At 43.1% G+C, this 16,149-nt stretch overlaps 1 protein-coding gene and 1 pseudogene across 43 annotated transcripts in view; one reads left to right on the top strand and one right to left on the bottom strand.

Moving 5' to 3' along the window:
• The window catches only part of LOC147359626 (uncharacterized), a 243,029-nt gene extending 227,231 nt beyond the window's left edge, over nucleotides 1-15,798 (bottom strand). For 20 of the 42 annotated variants that reach the window (XR_015141018.1, XR_015141038.1, XR_015141039.1 and 17 more), the window contains exons 1-2: nucleotides 15,112-15,596; nucleotides 14,612-14,709 (exon numbers count right to left, since the gene is read on the bottom strand). Coding sequence is in view for 3 of the 42 variants with exons in the window: in XM_086337333.1 (XP_086193459.1) it covers nucleotides 14,612-14,709; nucleotides 15,112-15,343 (330 nt within the window). In the remaining 39 variants the exon portion in view is untranslated. Of the gene's footprint in view, nucleotides 1-14,611; nucleotides 15,067-15,111 lie in introns of those variants that run through there. The other 22 variants (XR_015141031.1, XR_015141028.1, XR_015141029.1 and 19 more) reach the window with 6 other exon arrangements.
• On the top strand, nucleotides 6,835-9,122 carry LOC147359627 (serine/threonine-protein kinase MARK2-like; annotated as a pseudogene). Its single transcript, XR_015140979.1, has one exon. The product of XR_015140979.1 is annotated as a serine/threonine-protein kinase MARK2-like (transcript).
• Nucleotides 15,799-16,149: the final 351 nt, after the last annotated feature.

Here is a 16,149-nt window from a genome sequence, read left to right as displayed (position 1 = left end):
CTAACAAACACATGAAAAGATGCTCAACATCACTCATTATCAGAGAAATGCAAATCAAAACCACTACCAGGTACCATTTCACGCCAGTCAGAACGGCTGCCATCCAAAAGTCTACAAGCAATAAATGCTGGAGAGGGTGTGGAGAAAAGGGAACTCTCTTACACTGTTGGTGGGAATGCAAACTAGTACAGCCACTATGGAGACCAGTGTGGAGATTCCTTAAAAAACTGGAAATAGAACTGCCTTATGATCCAGCAATCCCACTGCTGGGCATACACACTGAGGAAACCAGAAGGGAAAGAGACACGTGTACCCCAATGTTCATCGCAGCACTGTTTATAATAGCCAGGACATGGAAGCAACCTAGATGCCCATCAGCAGATGAATGGATAAGCAAGCTGTGGTACATATACACAATGGAGTATTACTCAGCCATTAAAAAGAATACATTTGAATCAGTTCTAATGAGATGGATGAAACTGGAACCTATTATACAGAGTGAAGTAAGCCAGAAAGAAAAATACCAATACAGTATACTAACGCATATATGGAATTTAGAAAGATGGTAGCAATAACCCTGTGTACGAGACAGCAAAAGAGACACCAACGTATAGATCAGTCTTATGGACTCTGTGGGAGAGGGAGGGGGGTGGAGATTTGGGAGAATAGCATTGAAACATGTATAATATCATGTATGAAACGAGTTGCCAGTCCAGGTTCAATGCACGATACTGGATGCTTGGGGCTGGTGCACTGGGACGACCCAGAGGAAGGGTAGGGGAGGGAGGAGGGAGGAGGGTTCAAGATGGGGAACACGGGTATACCTGTGGTGGATTCATTTCGATATTTGGCAAAACTAATACAATATTGTAAAGTTTAAAAATAAAATAAAATTTAAAAAAAAAATCCATGAATCCATACTAATACAAAAAATAAATGAATAATAAGTGGGGATGAAGGACTTGCTCTTCCTTACAGTATAATTCAGTTAATAATTTTATAAGGAATGATGAATATTAAAAACGACCATTAGAAAACACCACAGTGAACACTGTTGCAGAGAAGTAATCATTGAAGGATGCTAAAGTTAATGGGCAAAAGTGAGATGAGAAACAGGGTATTTGAATAGTCTCAAAGTATCTCCCCACAAGATATTTATTCATGACAAATGCGAAAACACATTTACAGTGGATAATTCTATCATTCAGCACCTTAACCAAGTGATCAAAATCGATATCATTAGTGGCACAAACTGCACTCATGCACCTTCTGAAGTGACGCACAGACAAGGATAAAGGTCATAACATCAGTAGTGATCTTGCCAAAAATCCTTTATCCCTTCTGATGAGACAAATCCAGGCTGAGAGGCACTTGATAAGGTAACTAGTAGATTGTTGTTGTTTAGTTGCTAAGTCGTGTCCAACTCTTTGCAACCCCATGGACTGTATCCCATCAGCCTCCTCTGTGCATGGATTCCCCCAGGCAAGAGTACTGGAGTGGGTTGCCATGTCCCTCTCCAAGGAGATCTTCCCAACGCAGGTATCAAAGCCACATCCCCTGCATTGGTAGGTGGATTTTTTACCACTGAGCCAGCTGCTGCTGCTGCTAAGTCACTTCAGTCGTGTCCGACTCTGTGTGACTCCATAGACGGCAGCCCACCAGGCTCCCCCGTCCCTGGGATTCTCCAGGCAAGAACACCGGAGTGGCTTGCCATTTCCTTCTCCAATGCATGAAAGTGAAAAGTGAAAGGGAAGTCGCTCAGTCGTGTCTGACTCTTCCCAACCCCATGACTGCAGCCTACCAGGCTCCTCCATCCATGGGATTTTCCAGGCAAGAGTACTGAAGTGGGGTGCCATCGCCTTCTCCAACTGAGCCAGCAGGGAAGCCCAATAAGCACTAGATAGTATTTCTCAAAAGTGTCAAGGTCATCGTGAAAAAGGAAAGAAAGAAGGAAGGAGGAGGCAAGAAAGGAAAGGCAGAAAAGAAAGTAACAAAAGACCAAAGATTTCACAGATTGGGCACACTAAGAAGATAGATAACCAAATTAATCAAGAAGTCTAAACTGGATCCTAGACTGCAAAAAGGACTGATCCAGTCTAGTTGAACAACTGATAAAATTCAAATATTGTCTATAATAACTTCTTTCTCACTGTTAGTTTCCTGATTTTAATCATTGTAATATATAAGATATTCACATTAGTAGAAGCTGGTTGAAGGCATGTCAGACTTTTGTATTATTTTTCCAGTTTCTATAAGTTCTAAATTCTTTCAAAATAAGAAGTGAAATACATACATATCCAAAATCCCAAAATGGTCTTATTGCTGTTGTTTCATCATTACGTCATGTCCAACTCTTTGTGAGCCCATAGACTGTAGCCCACCAGGCTCCTCTGCCCATGCAGTTTCCCAGGCTGGAGAATACTGGAGTGGGTTGCCATTTTCTTCTCCAAGAATCTTCCCAAGCTAGGGATCAAACCCATATCTCCTGCATTGGCAGCTGGGTTCTTTACCACTGAGCCACCAGGGAAGCCCACATTAGTACCATACTGTTCTGGTTTTTACAGCTATGTAATGTCTTTTGAAATTGAGAAGTCTGAGTCCTCCAACTTTGTTCTTTTTCTAAATTGTTTTGGCTATCCTGGGTCTCTGTATTTCCATAAGAATGTTAGGATCAGCTCATCAATTTCTGCAAAGATGCTGGGATTGTGTTGAATCTGTACATCAATTTGCTGTCATGTGAATAATACTAAGTTTGTGATCTATCAGTATATGATGCCTTTTCATTTATTTAGGTCTTCTTTAATGTCCATAAAAAACCTTTCTCTGGTTTAATACTGTTCATTTTTTAAAACTCTTCCTCCCTCTATGATTAACTTCTTTTGAACTTCACTCATTTAACATGGATCTGTTTCTGTATCTAATTATACTCCACGACCTATGTCTATTCTGCACTGATGCTGCACTATTTTACCTACAACAGCTTTGCTGGACACTTTGAAATCAGAAAAGGAAAGTCTTTCTATACTTGTAATAATCCGTTTTTCTCAAAATCTCTTGTCCTCACTCATTCTCCCATATGAATGTCAAAGTTATCTTAAGTTCTGAAAGAAAGAATTCCACAGCAATCTGAATTGGAGGTACATGTTCCCGTTCATTTAAGGGACTGGACTCCTTTATAGCACTGAGAATACCTTTACTTGTTCAACTTTTCTGTTATTTGTTTTTCAACAATGTGTTATATTTTTCTTTATGGGTTCTGTGAGGGTTAATTTTGTGCATCACTTCTCACCCATACCTGATCAGGTGACATTTTAATGACACTTTGGACTTGGAATCGATGTTGGAATGGCTTAAGACTTCTAGGGATGTCCAGATGAGGTGAGTGTATTTTAATAGCACATGACAAGGACATGAATCTGGGCGGGGGTGGACAAAAGATGGAATGTATAGACCAAACTGTTCCCCCTCAAAATGTATATACTGAAGCCCTAACCACTAATTTGACTGTATTTGGAGATAGGGTCTATAAGGAGGTTAGTAGTTAAAAGAGGCCAAAGGGTGGGGCCTTAATCCAATAGGAAGTGTCCTTACAAAGAGAGGAAGAGACACCAGAACACTCTGTCTTTATGTGTACACAGAGAAGAGGTTATGTGAGGACGTGACAGAGGGGCCTGGGGGGCTACAGTCCTGTCCATGGGGTTGCAGAGGAGTTGGACATGACTCAGCGACTGACCAACAACAACAATAGGAGGTGGCTGTCTACAAGACAGTAAGTCTGATCCAAACCAACCTTGACAAAAATCTTGATTGTGGACTTCAACCCTCTAGAACTGTGAAAAAATATTAATTTCTGCTGTTTAAGGCACAAAGTGTGTGCTTTTCTGTTATGGTACCCTGCTTATTAGGGCTTAGTAGGTGGCACTAGTGGTAAAGAACCTGCCTGCCAACGCAGGAGACACAAGAGATGCTGGTTCAATTCCTGGGCTGGGAAGATACCCTGGAGGGAGGGCATGGCAACATACTCCAGTATTCTTGCCTGGAGAATCCCATGGACAGAGGAGCCTGGCGGGCTACAGTCCAAAGCGTTGCAGAGTTGGACACAACTGAAGCAACTTGGCACATATGCACACAGATTTACTAATACAAGGTTCTACACATTTCTTAATTTTTCCAAGATATTTTGTACTGTAATATTATTCAGGCAGTATCTGGAATTCCGGTTCTGAGACTTTTCTGCACCTATTACTAGTGTTCCTCAGTTCCTTTTCTTGAAGCCTGCTTGTAATGTTACTGCCTCACATGAGTTTATTTTGTAGCTTCTGCTATTTAGCTGCTTCATTCAAAGGGACCTGACCCTGGTTTACCTTCATATTGGAGGACAAAGATTTCCAAATGCTATCCTTGAGAGACCAATTTTAGAGACCATTTTAGAGACCAATCACATTTCTCCCCCAAAGTAAACAAACAAACAAAAAGTATTAGAAATGGTTGCTATATGTTAGTCTCAAATTAAAAACAAAAAGTGGAGCTACAAATCAGTTACAATAGTACTAGCTTTTCAATTTCTTTTTTCTAAGCTTCTAATTTTATACTCATCTTTCAGGGTCATATCTTTTTATCTAGACAGTGTGTTGAAAAGCAGAGACGTTACTCTGCCACCAAAGGTCCATATAGTAAAGGCTCTGCTCTTCCCAAAGTTTGTGAGACCTGGACTGAAAGAAGGAAGAGCACCAAAGAACTGATGTCCTTGAACTATGGTGCTGCAGAAGACTCCTGAGAGTCCTATGGACAGCCAGGAGATCAAACTATTCAATCCTAAGGAAAATCAACCCTGAACTTTCATTGGACGGACTGATGCTGAAGCTGAAGCTCCAGTATTTTGGTCACCTGATGCAAACAGCCAACTCATTGGAAAAGCCACTGATGCTAGGAAAGATGAGGGCAGAAGGAGAAGAGGGCATCAGAGGATGTGATGGTTGGATGGCATCACTGATACAATAGTTGAAGTAAACTCTGAGAGTTGGTGATAGACAGGGAGGCCTGGAGTGCTGTAGTCCATGGGGTTGCAGAGCGGGACATGACTAGATGACTGAACAACAATAACACAGCTGATTGACAATACTGTGATAATTTCAGATGGCCGGAAAAGGGATTCAGCCATACACACACATGTATCCATTCTCCCCCAAACTCCTCTCCCATCCAGGCTGCCACATATCATTGAGTGGAATTCCTTGGGCTATACAGTAGGTCCTTGCGGGTTATCCATTTTAATTATAGCAGTGTAGCACTAGTTTTTCTAATCATCCATTTATCTCCTTTTACCAGAGATCTTCATCTCTTCATAAGGCTTAGAGTTACTGTTGAGGATCTTTCATTCCAACCTGAAGGACTCCCTGCTCAGGAAGGTCGGGTGGTGGAGAATGCTCGCACCTCTCATGAACTGGGAATGCCTTAATCACTGTTTCATTTTCGAAGGACAGTTTTGCTAAACATAGGATTCTTGGTTAACAGCTTCTTTCCTTCAACGTTTCAAAGACACTGACCCGTGTCATCTGACTTCTGAGGCTCCCGATGAGAAATCTGCTCTTGATCCTCCTGGAAAATCTTCTCTCAGCTTCATAAACATTAATAATGTGCTTTACTAGTGTCTCACACAATAGGACATTCTCCTACAGTTTCATCAAGTCAGTTAAATCATCACTTTGCGACCAGAGATTAAGGAAAAAGAACTGAATATTTCAAGTATAGACATTATGAGATCCTTTACTACTACTACTACTACTACTACTACTACTACTACTACTAAGTCGCTTCAGTCGCGTCTGACTCTGTGCGACCCCATAGACGGCAGCCCACCAGGCTCCGCCATCCCTGGGGTTCTCCAGGCAAGAACACTGGACTGGGTTGCCATTTCCTTCTCCAATGCATGAAAGTGAAAAGTGAAAGTGAAGTCGCTCAGTTGTGTCTGACTCTTCGTGACCCCATGGACTACAGCCTACCAGGCTTCTCTGTCCATGGGATTTTCCAGGCAAGAGTACTGGACTGGGTTGCCATTGCCTTCTCCGATGAGGTCCTTTAAATTATTATTAATTATTCAAACTAGAAATGAAAAAGTTGCTGAAGCCTCCTACAGGTTTTAATTTCTATCAAAGGGAATGCCAGTCTCTAATATATTAAAAGAAAAATCTCCTTGGGACCTTTTTCCTAAATGTAAAGGGGCCTTCAACCTGAAAAGGGAGAAAACCCCTGGGTTTATCCCTAGCCATGATTGGTCTGTTGCTTGCTCTGACCGCACAGGGAATCACTGTGATGAAACTCACAAAACACCCTTTATAAGACCCCCAGCTGGGTGCAGATTTTGTCCACAGAGCCCAGGAAGCTGATTTTGGTGACCTGATGGCTGGACCTACAGTTAGCGAGCTTTTGTCCGTGATTTTGTGATTTTGTTGATTTTTTTCCTTTTACTCTCTTTTTTCTTTTTCTTTTTTTCCTTTGTTATTTTCTCATTTTTTAAATTTGTGTCTGATCATTTTTTTTCTTTCATTTCTAGTTTCTCCTCATTTTTTTTTGTTTTTTCCCATTTTTCCCCTTAGTTCTTTTTCTCATTTTATCTTATTTTTTTTAGTTAGTGTAGCTAGTATTAGTAGAGAGAGTATCATTGATATAGTTAGAATATTTGGTATAGATAATATTGTTAGCATAGATAGTATAGTTAGTGTTAGCACTGTTAGTACCATTGGTATACTTAGCAAAAGTTTGTATAGTTAATACTTTATTAGCATAGTTAGTGTTAGCACTGTTAGCACAGTAGTGAGCATTAATATAGTTGTATAGCACTGTTTGCATATGCAGTATTGCTAGAACAGTTAGGATTCTTAGTGAGGGCTTAGTGGTAGTGAGTATACTTAGTGGTATAGTTAGCATAGTTAGGTAATTAGTATAGCTTAGTGGTATTTAGTATAGTTACGGATGCAAGACCTCATGGCCATCTCCGCTAACAAGATTGCTCATATTGATTATTATGAGATATTTCAGACAATTGGTGAAGGCCACATCGCCGAGGTGAAGTTGGCCCAGCATGTTCTGACCAGGGGAGAGGTATCTATCAACGCCATTAACAAGACAAATCAGAGCTTCTCCAGCCTAATGGAACTGTTTTCAGAGGTTAACAGCATGAGAATCTTAAACCACCCAAATATTGTCAAATTCCTGGAAGTGATTGATACTGGAGACTCTGTTTATACTATAGGAGTACCTCAGCGGGGGAGATGTGTTCACCCACTTGGAGGCCAGAGGCCGCAGGACGGATGGGGAGGTCCGAGGCCTCTTCCGCCAGGTGGTCTCGGCTCTGCAGCACTGCCACAAGGGGGCGAGGTGCACTGGGACTTGAAGCTGGGCAACCTCCTCCTCGATGCCAAAAACAACGTCAAGATCTCCGACTTCGGCCTTAGCGACCAGTGGCCCCCAGGAAAGAAGCTAGACACTATCTGCGGCCCCAGTTCATGGCCCCAGAACTCTTCCTGGGGAGGCCTTACACAGGCCCAGAGCTGGATGTGTGGAACCGTGGCGGCGTCCTATACACCATGGTAACTGGATCCCTCGTCTTCAGGGGACAAGATTTCTGGGAGCTGTGGCAGCCTGTGCTTAGGGGGCAGTACCATGTGCCCAAATATCTAATGAGATAACAGACTTCTAGAAATAATGCTAACACTCACCTACCAACAGAGGTACATTAGAAGATGTTTGGCGGCATCCATGGCTGAAAGTGGGCCAGAAGTCACTCCTGCCAGCCTGTGAAGAGCACCCTGGGGTGACAGTGGAGATGATACTGGCTGGTGCAGGGACCAACTCCAGGGCTTAGACATAAGCAGCGGCAGTGACGTGAATGAACCCAAGGTGAGGGCCCACACCATCACTGTGAGGCCGGCCATGACCTCCAACCTCAGCAGCCAAGAACATAAGCCTACCCCCAGCCCTGAGATGTCCATGCTTATTCCTGCCTGGCTTTGGGAGACCATTCAGCAGCAGGAAAAGCAGGAGTCAAGGGAGAAGACCAGAGAGCCTGCCACTCCCCAACCCTGCCCGGAAGCGAGGACCGTCACGCCCAGCCCAGCCCCCACCACTTGCAACACCCGCGATGACAGCAGCCCCTGAGCCACCAATCACGCTGGTGACCTCCACGACACGTGCGGGACCAGGCTCACCTGCGACACCTGCAGCAGGCGTGACAGCAGCCACACCCGTGATACCAGCGTTACCCGTGGCACCAGGGACACCCGTGACACCATCAGCACCTGCAACACCATCAGCACCTGCGACAGCTGCGATACCAGAAGTACCAGCTTCACCTGTGACGCCCTAAGCACCCAGGACACCACTGGGGCCTGCAATATAGATGACACCCGTGGTACCTGCGATACCTGTAACAGCAGAGTCACCAGTGACACCTGCCTCACCAGGGACACCAGAGACACCCGTGACACCAGGGGCACCCGTGACACAGATGGCACTCATGGCACCTGTGACACCTCCAACACCAATGGCACCCATGACATTGGTGGTAAAGTCCCAGAAGGAATCCACTGCCTCCCGGACGTGCCTGATGTGGGAAGCTCCACCCTTGTTGGGCAGCCTGAGAATATGTCCCCAGTCACTCCCTCTGGCCTCACCCAGAAAAAGAAGGGGGTGGCTGGGAATATCTGGAGATGTCTACCTAAATATCTTTACTGTGGGCTGCCCAGCATGAGGGCTAATAATAAAGTGATACAAGAAACAGCCAATGGATGACCTGCCAAGCTCCCTGAGACCTGGTCATGTTCCCACCCGGATGATGGGATTCAAATCCAGCACCTCCACCGCCTTCAGAAAAGCCTCCTATAGAAAACCCTGGCCAGCTCAGATGATGCTCTGGAGTGGTCTGGGCGACCAGAAGAGGCACCACCCTGGCCTGGCTGCCCCTCCTCCCCTGCTGGGTGAAACTTCAGAGACTGGACTGTCCCCTGGGGCATGTCCCCCATCCTCCACACTTCTGTCTTTCATGTTGGTGGGGGAGGCGATACTTATTGCCAACTCCTTGGTTTTCTCTTGGTTAAGTCTTACTAAACTTTATGCTCCAAAAATACGTATTGCACTGCTTTGCGTTCTCTCTCGTTAGAGAAGTGTGTAGTCATGTAGTACTTAGCGTTAATGACCTAAGAATTAGTGCAATCGTTCCCAAGAGCAAATATTGCTGCCCTGCACTGCAGGCCAGACATGCAGAAAGAGTGTATTATCCCCCTGCACTAACATTACCTAATATTTTCAGAAGGGGCAAAGGAAACTTTTGGTCCCTGCGCTAGGGCTAAAAGGACCGGGACGTCTAGGATAGGATAATAAGTCCTGTGAACCAGCCAGTGTGTTGTGTGGTCAGGCTCCTGTGCGGATGACTTTCCTGAATATCCTGCAGGAGCTGGGCTCTCTCCTTCCCCTATGGGGAGGGACCCTGATGTGTGGCGTTTTTAAAATTTTTTTGATGTGGATCATTTTTAAAGTCTATTGAACTAAATAAAATGACGGGTAGAGGAGAGGAATTTTGGCAGTCCTTGCACTAGGCAGAAGGAAGAGAGATGAATGAATCATAGTCTGTGCCCTCTGGGTTTGCTCACGCATGTTCTGCATTCTCATGCATGCAGATATTCATGTTCTGTTTTACCTCTACCTTAAGAAGCTCTATGTGCCAGTTATTAAAATTGTTATTAAATTATTCAAATAATAATATAATAATAAATTATTTAATTGTCATTAAAATTATAGGTCCTGGGGTCTAATCTATAACATTGTTTAACATCTACCATCTAATTAGCAGCATAGCCATGAAAGACTTGTTTATCCTTTCAGCTATTCAAAAAAGTGGAGATAGTATTTACTCCGAAGTGTCAAGTGAAAGTGAAAGTTGCTCAGTTGTGTCCGACTGAGTCGTGACCATGGAACACTCTAGGCCAGAATACTGGAGTGGGTTGCCATTCCCTTCTCCAGGGGATTTTCCCAACCCAGGGATTGAACCCAGGTCTCCCGCATTGTGGCGGAATCTTTACCAGCTGAGCCATAAGGGAAGCCCAAAATGTCAAGGTGAAGTTAAATTAAACAGGGCAGGTAAGGTAAGCTTAAGACAGTGCGGTATAATAAATCATTGCTACGAGTATTATACTTTTTCTAGCATTTGTTTATCAGTGGAGACACCATTGCTTAGGGCTGGATGATTCTGCTCTATGCAAATCTTTTCTAGAGTGTTTCTGCCCACTAAATACCAGTAACGTCCCTCAAGTCACTGGAATAAACCAAACTGTCCCCAGATATGTTCAAACATGGAGAACAAACTATTATGCCTCCTGGTTGAGAACTTAGATGGCAAACTTCTTAAGGACTGGTTAATTTTCGTGTTCTCAGTCTAATACCGTGATGAGCACAAAACTCAATAAACACCCTCAATAGAAACAAGTAGAGAATGAATAAAACAATATGGCTTTATACATATGCTTGAAATGCCTCCATATATATTTATAACTTTTGTTTTGTATATGGTTCTACTAAATGTCAAGGATCCCTCATTAAATTGCAGGTAGTTCCTAGGGGAAATACTCTCAGCTGTTACGCACGTCAAGGTGGGTGGATGCCAGCTGTGATAAAAGCCCTGCAGGAGTAGTTCACGGGACAGGAAACATGGAGAGACAGTAGTGTTCAATATAAATTCAAAACTGAAAAGCTGTGTATGGTCTCTAATTGTCTCTCTGCAAAAATCTGTGTGTTAAAATAACATGTGTGATGATGGGAGCCCAATGGGAGACACATCTCTTACCTCCATTTTATTCTAAAAGAAATTGAAACCCAAGGTCCTTTTCCATCTATCATCCTTTTTCCCTCTTTCTTTCTTACAGGATTACACCACATCCCATATTTCTCTTTCCTTGGTAATCATTCTTCCTGAGAAACTAATCTGAAATTCTTTATTTAATACCAATTTTTATTTAATTAGTCAAATTCTTTTCATAATTCCTTGAGAACTCATTCCCCAGGAATGAATGCTCAATGTTTTTGCCCTCAACTCTCTAAAAGCCAGTGGACTTCTGAGCACTTTGGTTTTCTATCCAGCTCTCTCAAAGCACTTTATTCTCAAGAACATATCCATTCTCATAGCCTGAACAATGACAACTTACCTTTATTTGAGTACTTACCATCATAAACCCCAAACTCGCAAAGGTTAATTCTGTAAAAAAGATTCACTACACAACTGACAATTTATAACAATTAGTCTACTTTTAAGATCCCTCCCCACTTAACACACAGATCTGCTAATGTACTGAGACAACTGAGGCAGCATACACTGCTTAGCACATGCATACATCTGTTAGCACCACGAAATATAAGAGCAAATCCATTTCAGGAAAGAATTGTACATCTTGTAAAAGATGCAGGATTTCATGATATCAAAGCACAGTTCAGACACTTAGAAAGGCACTCATATGGAAGAGTTACTTCCGTGAACAAATGAAGATAAATTTACAGGGATGATGACACGACAGATACTTCAAAGACTTCACACTGATTTCAGTATCAAAAAATTAAGAAAGATTCTTAGAAAAAACTGATGAACCTTCACAAATGTTTTACAGATTTTGTCCTCTTTGTAACTGTGTCATAACAGTAAACCTGGAGAGCTTGAATAGCCAAACAATCTTGAAAAAGAACAAGGTTAAAGGTGTCACACTTTCTGATTTCAAGCTTCTTGCAAAGCTTCCATGGTGGCTCAGACAGTGAAGAATGTGCTTGCAATGCAAGAGACCACGGTTCAATCCCTTGGTCGACAAGATCCCCTAGAGAACAGAATGGCTGCCCACTCCAGTATTCTTGCCTGGGAAATCCCATGGACAGAGGAGCCTGGAGGGCTATAGTCTATGGGCAGCAAAAAGTCGGACACAACTGAGTGATTATCCCGCTTTCACACTGTAATCAAAAGTGTAGTATTTTCATAAATGCAGGCAGAACAATGGAATAGAATAGAGAGCCCAGAAATAAACCCTCACAATCATAGGCAAATGATTCCTGATAAGGAAGCCAAGCCCATTCAGTGAGAAAAAAGACAGCATTTTCAACAAAGGGTTGTGGGCAAACTAGATATCCACATGCAAAAGAACAAGTTGTACCCTTACCTTCCACAATACACAAAAAGGAACTGAAAACAGATCAAGATCTAAATGCAAGACCTAAATCTATAAAAGTCTTAAAAGACAGAAGAAAACCTTCGTGACATATTTCACTGTAATTTCTTAGAAATTTAGGTGAATTTCTTTTTTTACTCCACCTTCTTAGTAATCCCTGGCTGGCTTTGAAAATTGAATAAGACAAAACATAGGAGAAAATTATAAATGTATTTAATGTAAGTCTTAACATGGGAGCCTTTACAAGAAAATCAAGATCTGAAAGAAACAGTGAAACCTGAAAATTTTTACACTAGATTTGATGAAGAGGAGATAGTCATGGAGAAATATAATATGGCAAAGAGCAGAGGTAAATGTAGTATACTGAGGGAAACAGCCTATTTGGAGTCTTTCTGGCATTCTTTTGTCTTTGGAGATGAGGATGCACCTTTGCCATCTATAGAGAAAGCACTTCTCACTTAAAGAGTATTATGACCTACTTCAGAGGTGAAGGGTGAGCAGAGGGTCAAAGTAACCTTCCTGCTACTGCTGTTTTCTCAAAGTCCTTCAACTTAAAATGCCAAGGGGTCATATTTTAGTGTAGCATGGTCTGAACTCTGTAAGACAGGACACCAAAAGCATACACAAAGTTAAAAGAGATAAATTGAACTACACCAAAATGTAAAACTTGTGCGTCAAGGACACAACAGAATGAAAAGATAACCCATGGAACAGAAGGAAATATTTGCTAACAATGTATCTGACAATGAGTCACAATCCAGAATATACAGACAACTTCTAAGATTCAACAACAGAAACAAAAACAACCTGATCAAAAATGAGCAAAGAACTTGAAAAAACATTTCTCCAAAGAAGATAAATGAATGGCCAAGAAGCATACAAAAAGATAGACAACATCTCTAGTCATTAGGGAAATGCAAATCAAAACCACAGATATCCAGCTCATACCCATTGAAGTGGTTACTATAAAAAGAAAAGAAAAGAAACAACCATTGACAAGGATGTGAAAAAGCTGGAACCCTTGGGCACTGTTTTTATGTTTACGGCTGCGCTGGGTCTTTGTTTCTGGGCATGGGCTTTCTCTAGTTGCTGCAAGTGGGGAATACTCTCTAGATACACTGTGTGGGCTCAGTAGTTTCAGCATATGGGCGCCGGAGCACACAGGCTCAGCAGTTGTGGCCCTCGGGCTTAGCTGGGCAGAAGCCCAAAGGTGGAACGAACTCAAAGGTCCACTGATAGATGATTGGATAAACAAAATGTGATGCATGTATACAACAGAATATCATTGAGACATAAAAAAGAAAATTCTGGCATGTCCTATAACCTGTATAAACCTAAAAGACATAATACTAAAATAATCCCGTAAGAAAAAGACAAATACTGTGTGATTGATTACACCTATAGGAAGTATCTAGGTACTCAAACCCAGAGAAATAGAAAATATAATACAATGGGACTTCCCTAGCAGTCCAACAGTTAAGACTCTGCCCTTCCACTACAGGGAGCACAGATTCAACCCCTGGTCAGGGAGTTAAGTTCCCACATGCCTTGTAGCAGGGGCAAAAAGTAAAAAAAGAAAAAAGAAAGAAAATATGGCAATGGTGGTTTCTAGGAACTAAGAAGAAGTAGACATGGAGCATTGTTTAATGGTTATAGAGTTTCACTCTGCAAGTTTAAAAAATTCTGGAGATTGGTTGCACATAAATGTAAACAAACTTAATACTATTGAACTGCACACTTGAAAATGATTTAGATGATATTAATACATTTTACATTAGGTGTATTTTACCACAATTTTTTTAATATCAAAAAGATAGTTCAAAGGAAACAATGACAGAAATCTAAATGACCTTGCATGCAGATTGCTTGCCAAAAGAGTCTTTAAAGTGTCACTCCACGATAAAGAGTCCAAGACAGACTTTTTTTTACTATGTATTAGGTTTGTGTATAAAAGACGACACAAGATTCAAATCAATATACCAATGATTTGTTAAAAAAAAAACAAAACACTTTGTGATGACTAAAAGATTAAAAAATAAATATGCATTTATACAATTTTTCAGAAAGTAAGACAGACTGTAGATTCTCAGAGACTAGTGCACAGATTCACTGGGTATATGGCAACAGCAACAACCAGAAATTAATTCTTTGTTCATTCTAAGAATTAGTGGCCAGTTGGAATTGGAATATAAATTGCTTTAAATATAAGATACAGATAACTATAATCACTTATTTCAAGTTTTTCACTATTTACTGGTAAATAGTGGTATTGTTCTCTATGAAGTTATTTAAATGATCTTTTCACTATAAAGCTCTAAATAATAAAGATCTCCTTCAGTTATGTCCTCTGTACAGATTACTTTGAACTCCATCTTTGGACCAGAGCAGTCTAAGTTTACGTGGGTTTCTCTTACCTTGGAGGTGGGGTATCTCTTCAGGGTTCCTCCAACAAAGCGCAGCCGCTGCTCCTTACTTGGACGACTGGTATCTCCGCACCGCCACCCCTCCCGACCTTGAACGTGGAAGAGCTCCTTTGGCCCTCCGGCGCCCGTGCAGCCAGCGCTCCTTGGATATGGGGCTGCCCCTCCCAGACGCCGCCCCTGGCCTCGGACTGGGTAGCTCCTCCCAGACTCCGTCCCTGGCCTCGGACTGGGTAGCTCCTCCCGGCCGCCGCCCCTGGCCTCGGACGCGGGGAAACTCCTCCCGGCCGCCGCCCCTGGCCTCGGACGCGGGGAAACTCCTCCCGGCCGCCGCCCCTGGCCTCGGACGCGGGGAAACTCCTCCCGGCCGCCGCCCCTGGCCTCGGACGCGGGGCTGCTCCTCCCGGCCGCCGCCCCTGGCCTCCGACGAGGGGTAGCTCCTCCCTGCCGCCGCCCCCGACCGCGGACGCGGGGAAGCTCCTCCCGGCCCTTACTGCGCCGTCGCCGCCTGGCACTCTGGGACGCTGCCCCAGACCTCTGATATGGGGTAACTCCTCTTCGCTGCCGCCCCTCGGGAATGGGGTCCTCCAGGCTTCTGCCCTTGACCTCGGACGTGGGGTAGCTCCTCTCGGCCACGCCCTGCGCGCCGTCGCAGCCGCCCGCGCCCTGCGCGCCGTCCCAGCCATTAAAGAATGTGACCTGAAATGTGAAGTCAAGTGAAAGCATCACTTGAACAAGTAGAAAGTAGTGATACTTTCTATTCTTGATGTCGAAAATCTTCTATACTTGATGTAGAAAATAATAAGAATCCCAGGGACAGGGAAGCCTGGTGGGCTGCCGTCTGTGGGGTCGCACAGAGTCAGACACGACTGAAGTGACTTAGCAGCAGCATGTTGGTCATAGATTTTTCTTCCAAGGACCAAACATCTTTTAATTTCAGGGCTGCAGTCACCATCTTCAGTGATTTTTGGAGCCCATAAATAAACTCCCTCACTGTTTTCGTTGTTTCCCATCTCTGCAAGTGATGGGACCAGATGCTATGACCTTAGTTTTTTGAATGTTGAGATTTAAGCCAGCTTTTTCACTCCTTTTTCACTTTCATCAAGAGGCTCTTTAGTTCCTCTGACTTCCTGCCATTAGAGTGGTATCATCTGCATATCTGAGGTTATTGGTATTTCTCCTGCCTATCTTGATTCCAGCTTGTGTTTCATCCAGCCCTACATTTCACAAGATGTACTCTGCATGTAAGGTAAATAAGCAGGGTGACAATATGCAGCTGTGACATACTCCTTTCCCAATTTGGAACCAGTCCATTGTTCCATGTCAGGTCTAACTGTTGCTTCTTGACCTGCATACAGATTTCTCAGGAGGAAGGTCAGGTGGTTTGGTATTCCTACCTCTTGAAGAATTATCCACAGTTTGTTGTGATCCACACATGCAAAGCCCTTGGCATAGTCAATAAAGTGGAAGTAGATGTTTTTCTGGAATTCTCCTGCTTTTGCTATGATCCAATGGATGTTGGCCATTTGATC

This window comes from Bos grunniens, chromosome 14 (assembly GCF_055505025.1).
Source record: "Bos grunniens cultivar Pamir isolate PY7600 chromosome 14, Bosgru_T2T1.0, whole genome shotgun sequence".
Lineage (NCBI taxonomy): Eukaryota > Metazoa > Chordata > Mammalia > Artiodactyla > Bovidae > Bos > Bos grunniens.
Note: the sequence above shows the minus strand (reverse complement) of the source record. Positions and strands in the feature narration are given on the sequence as shown.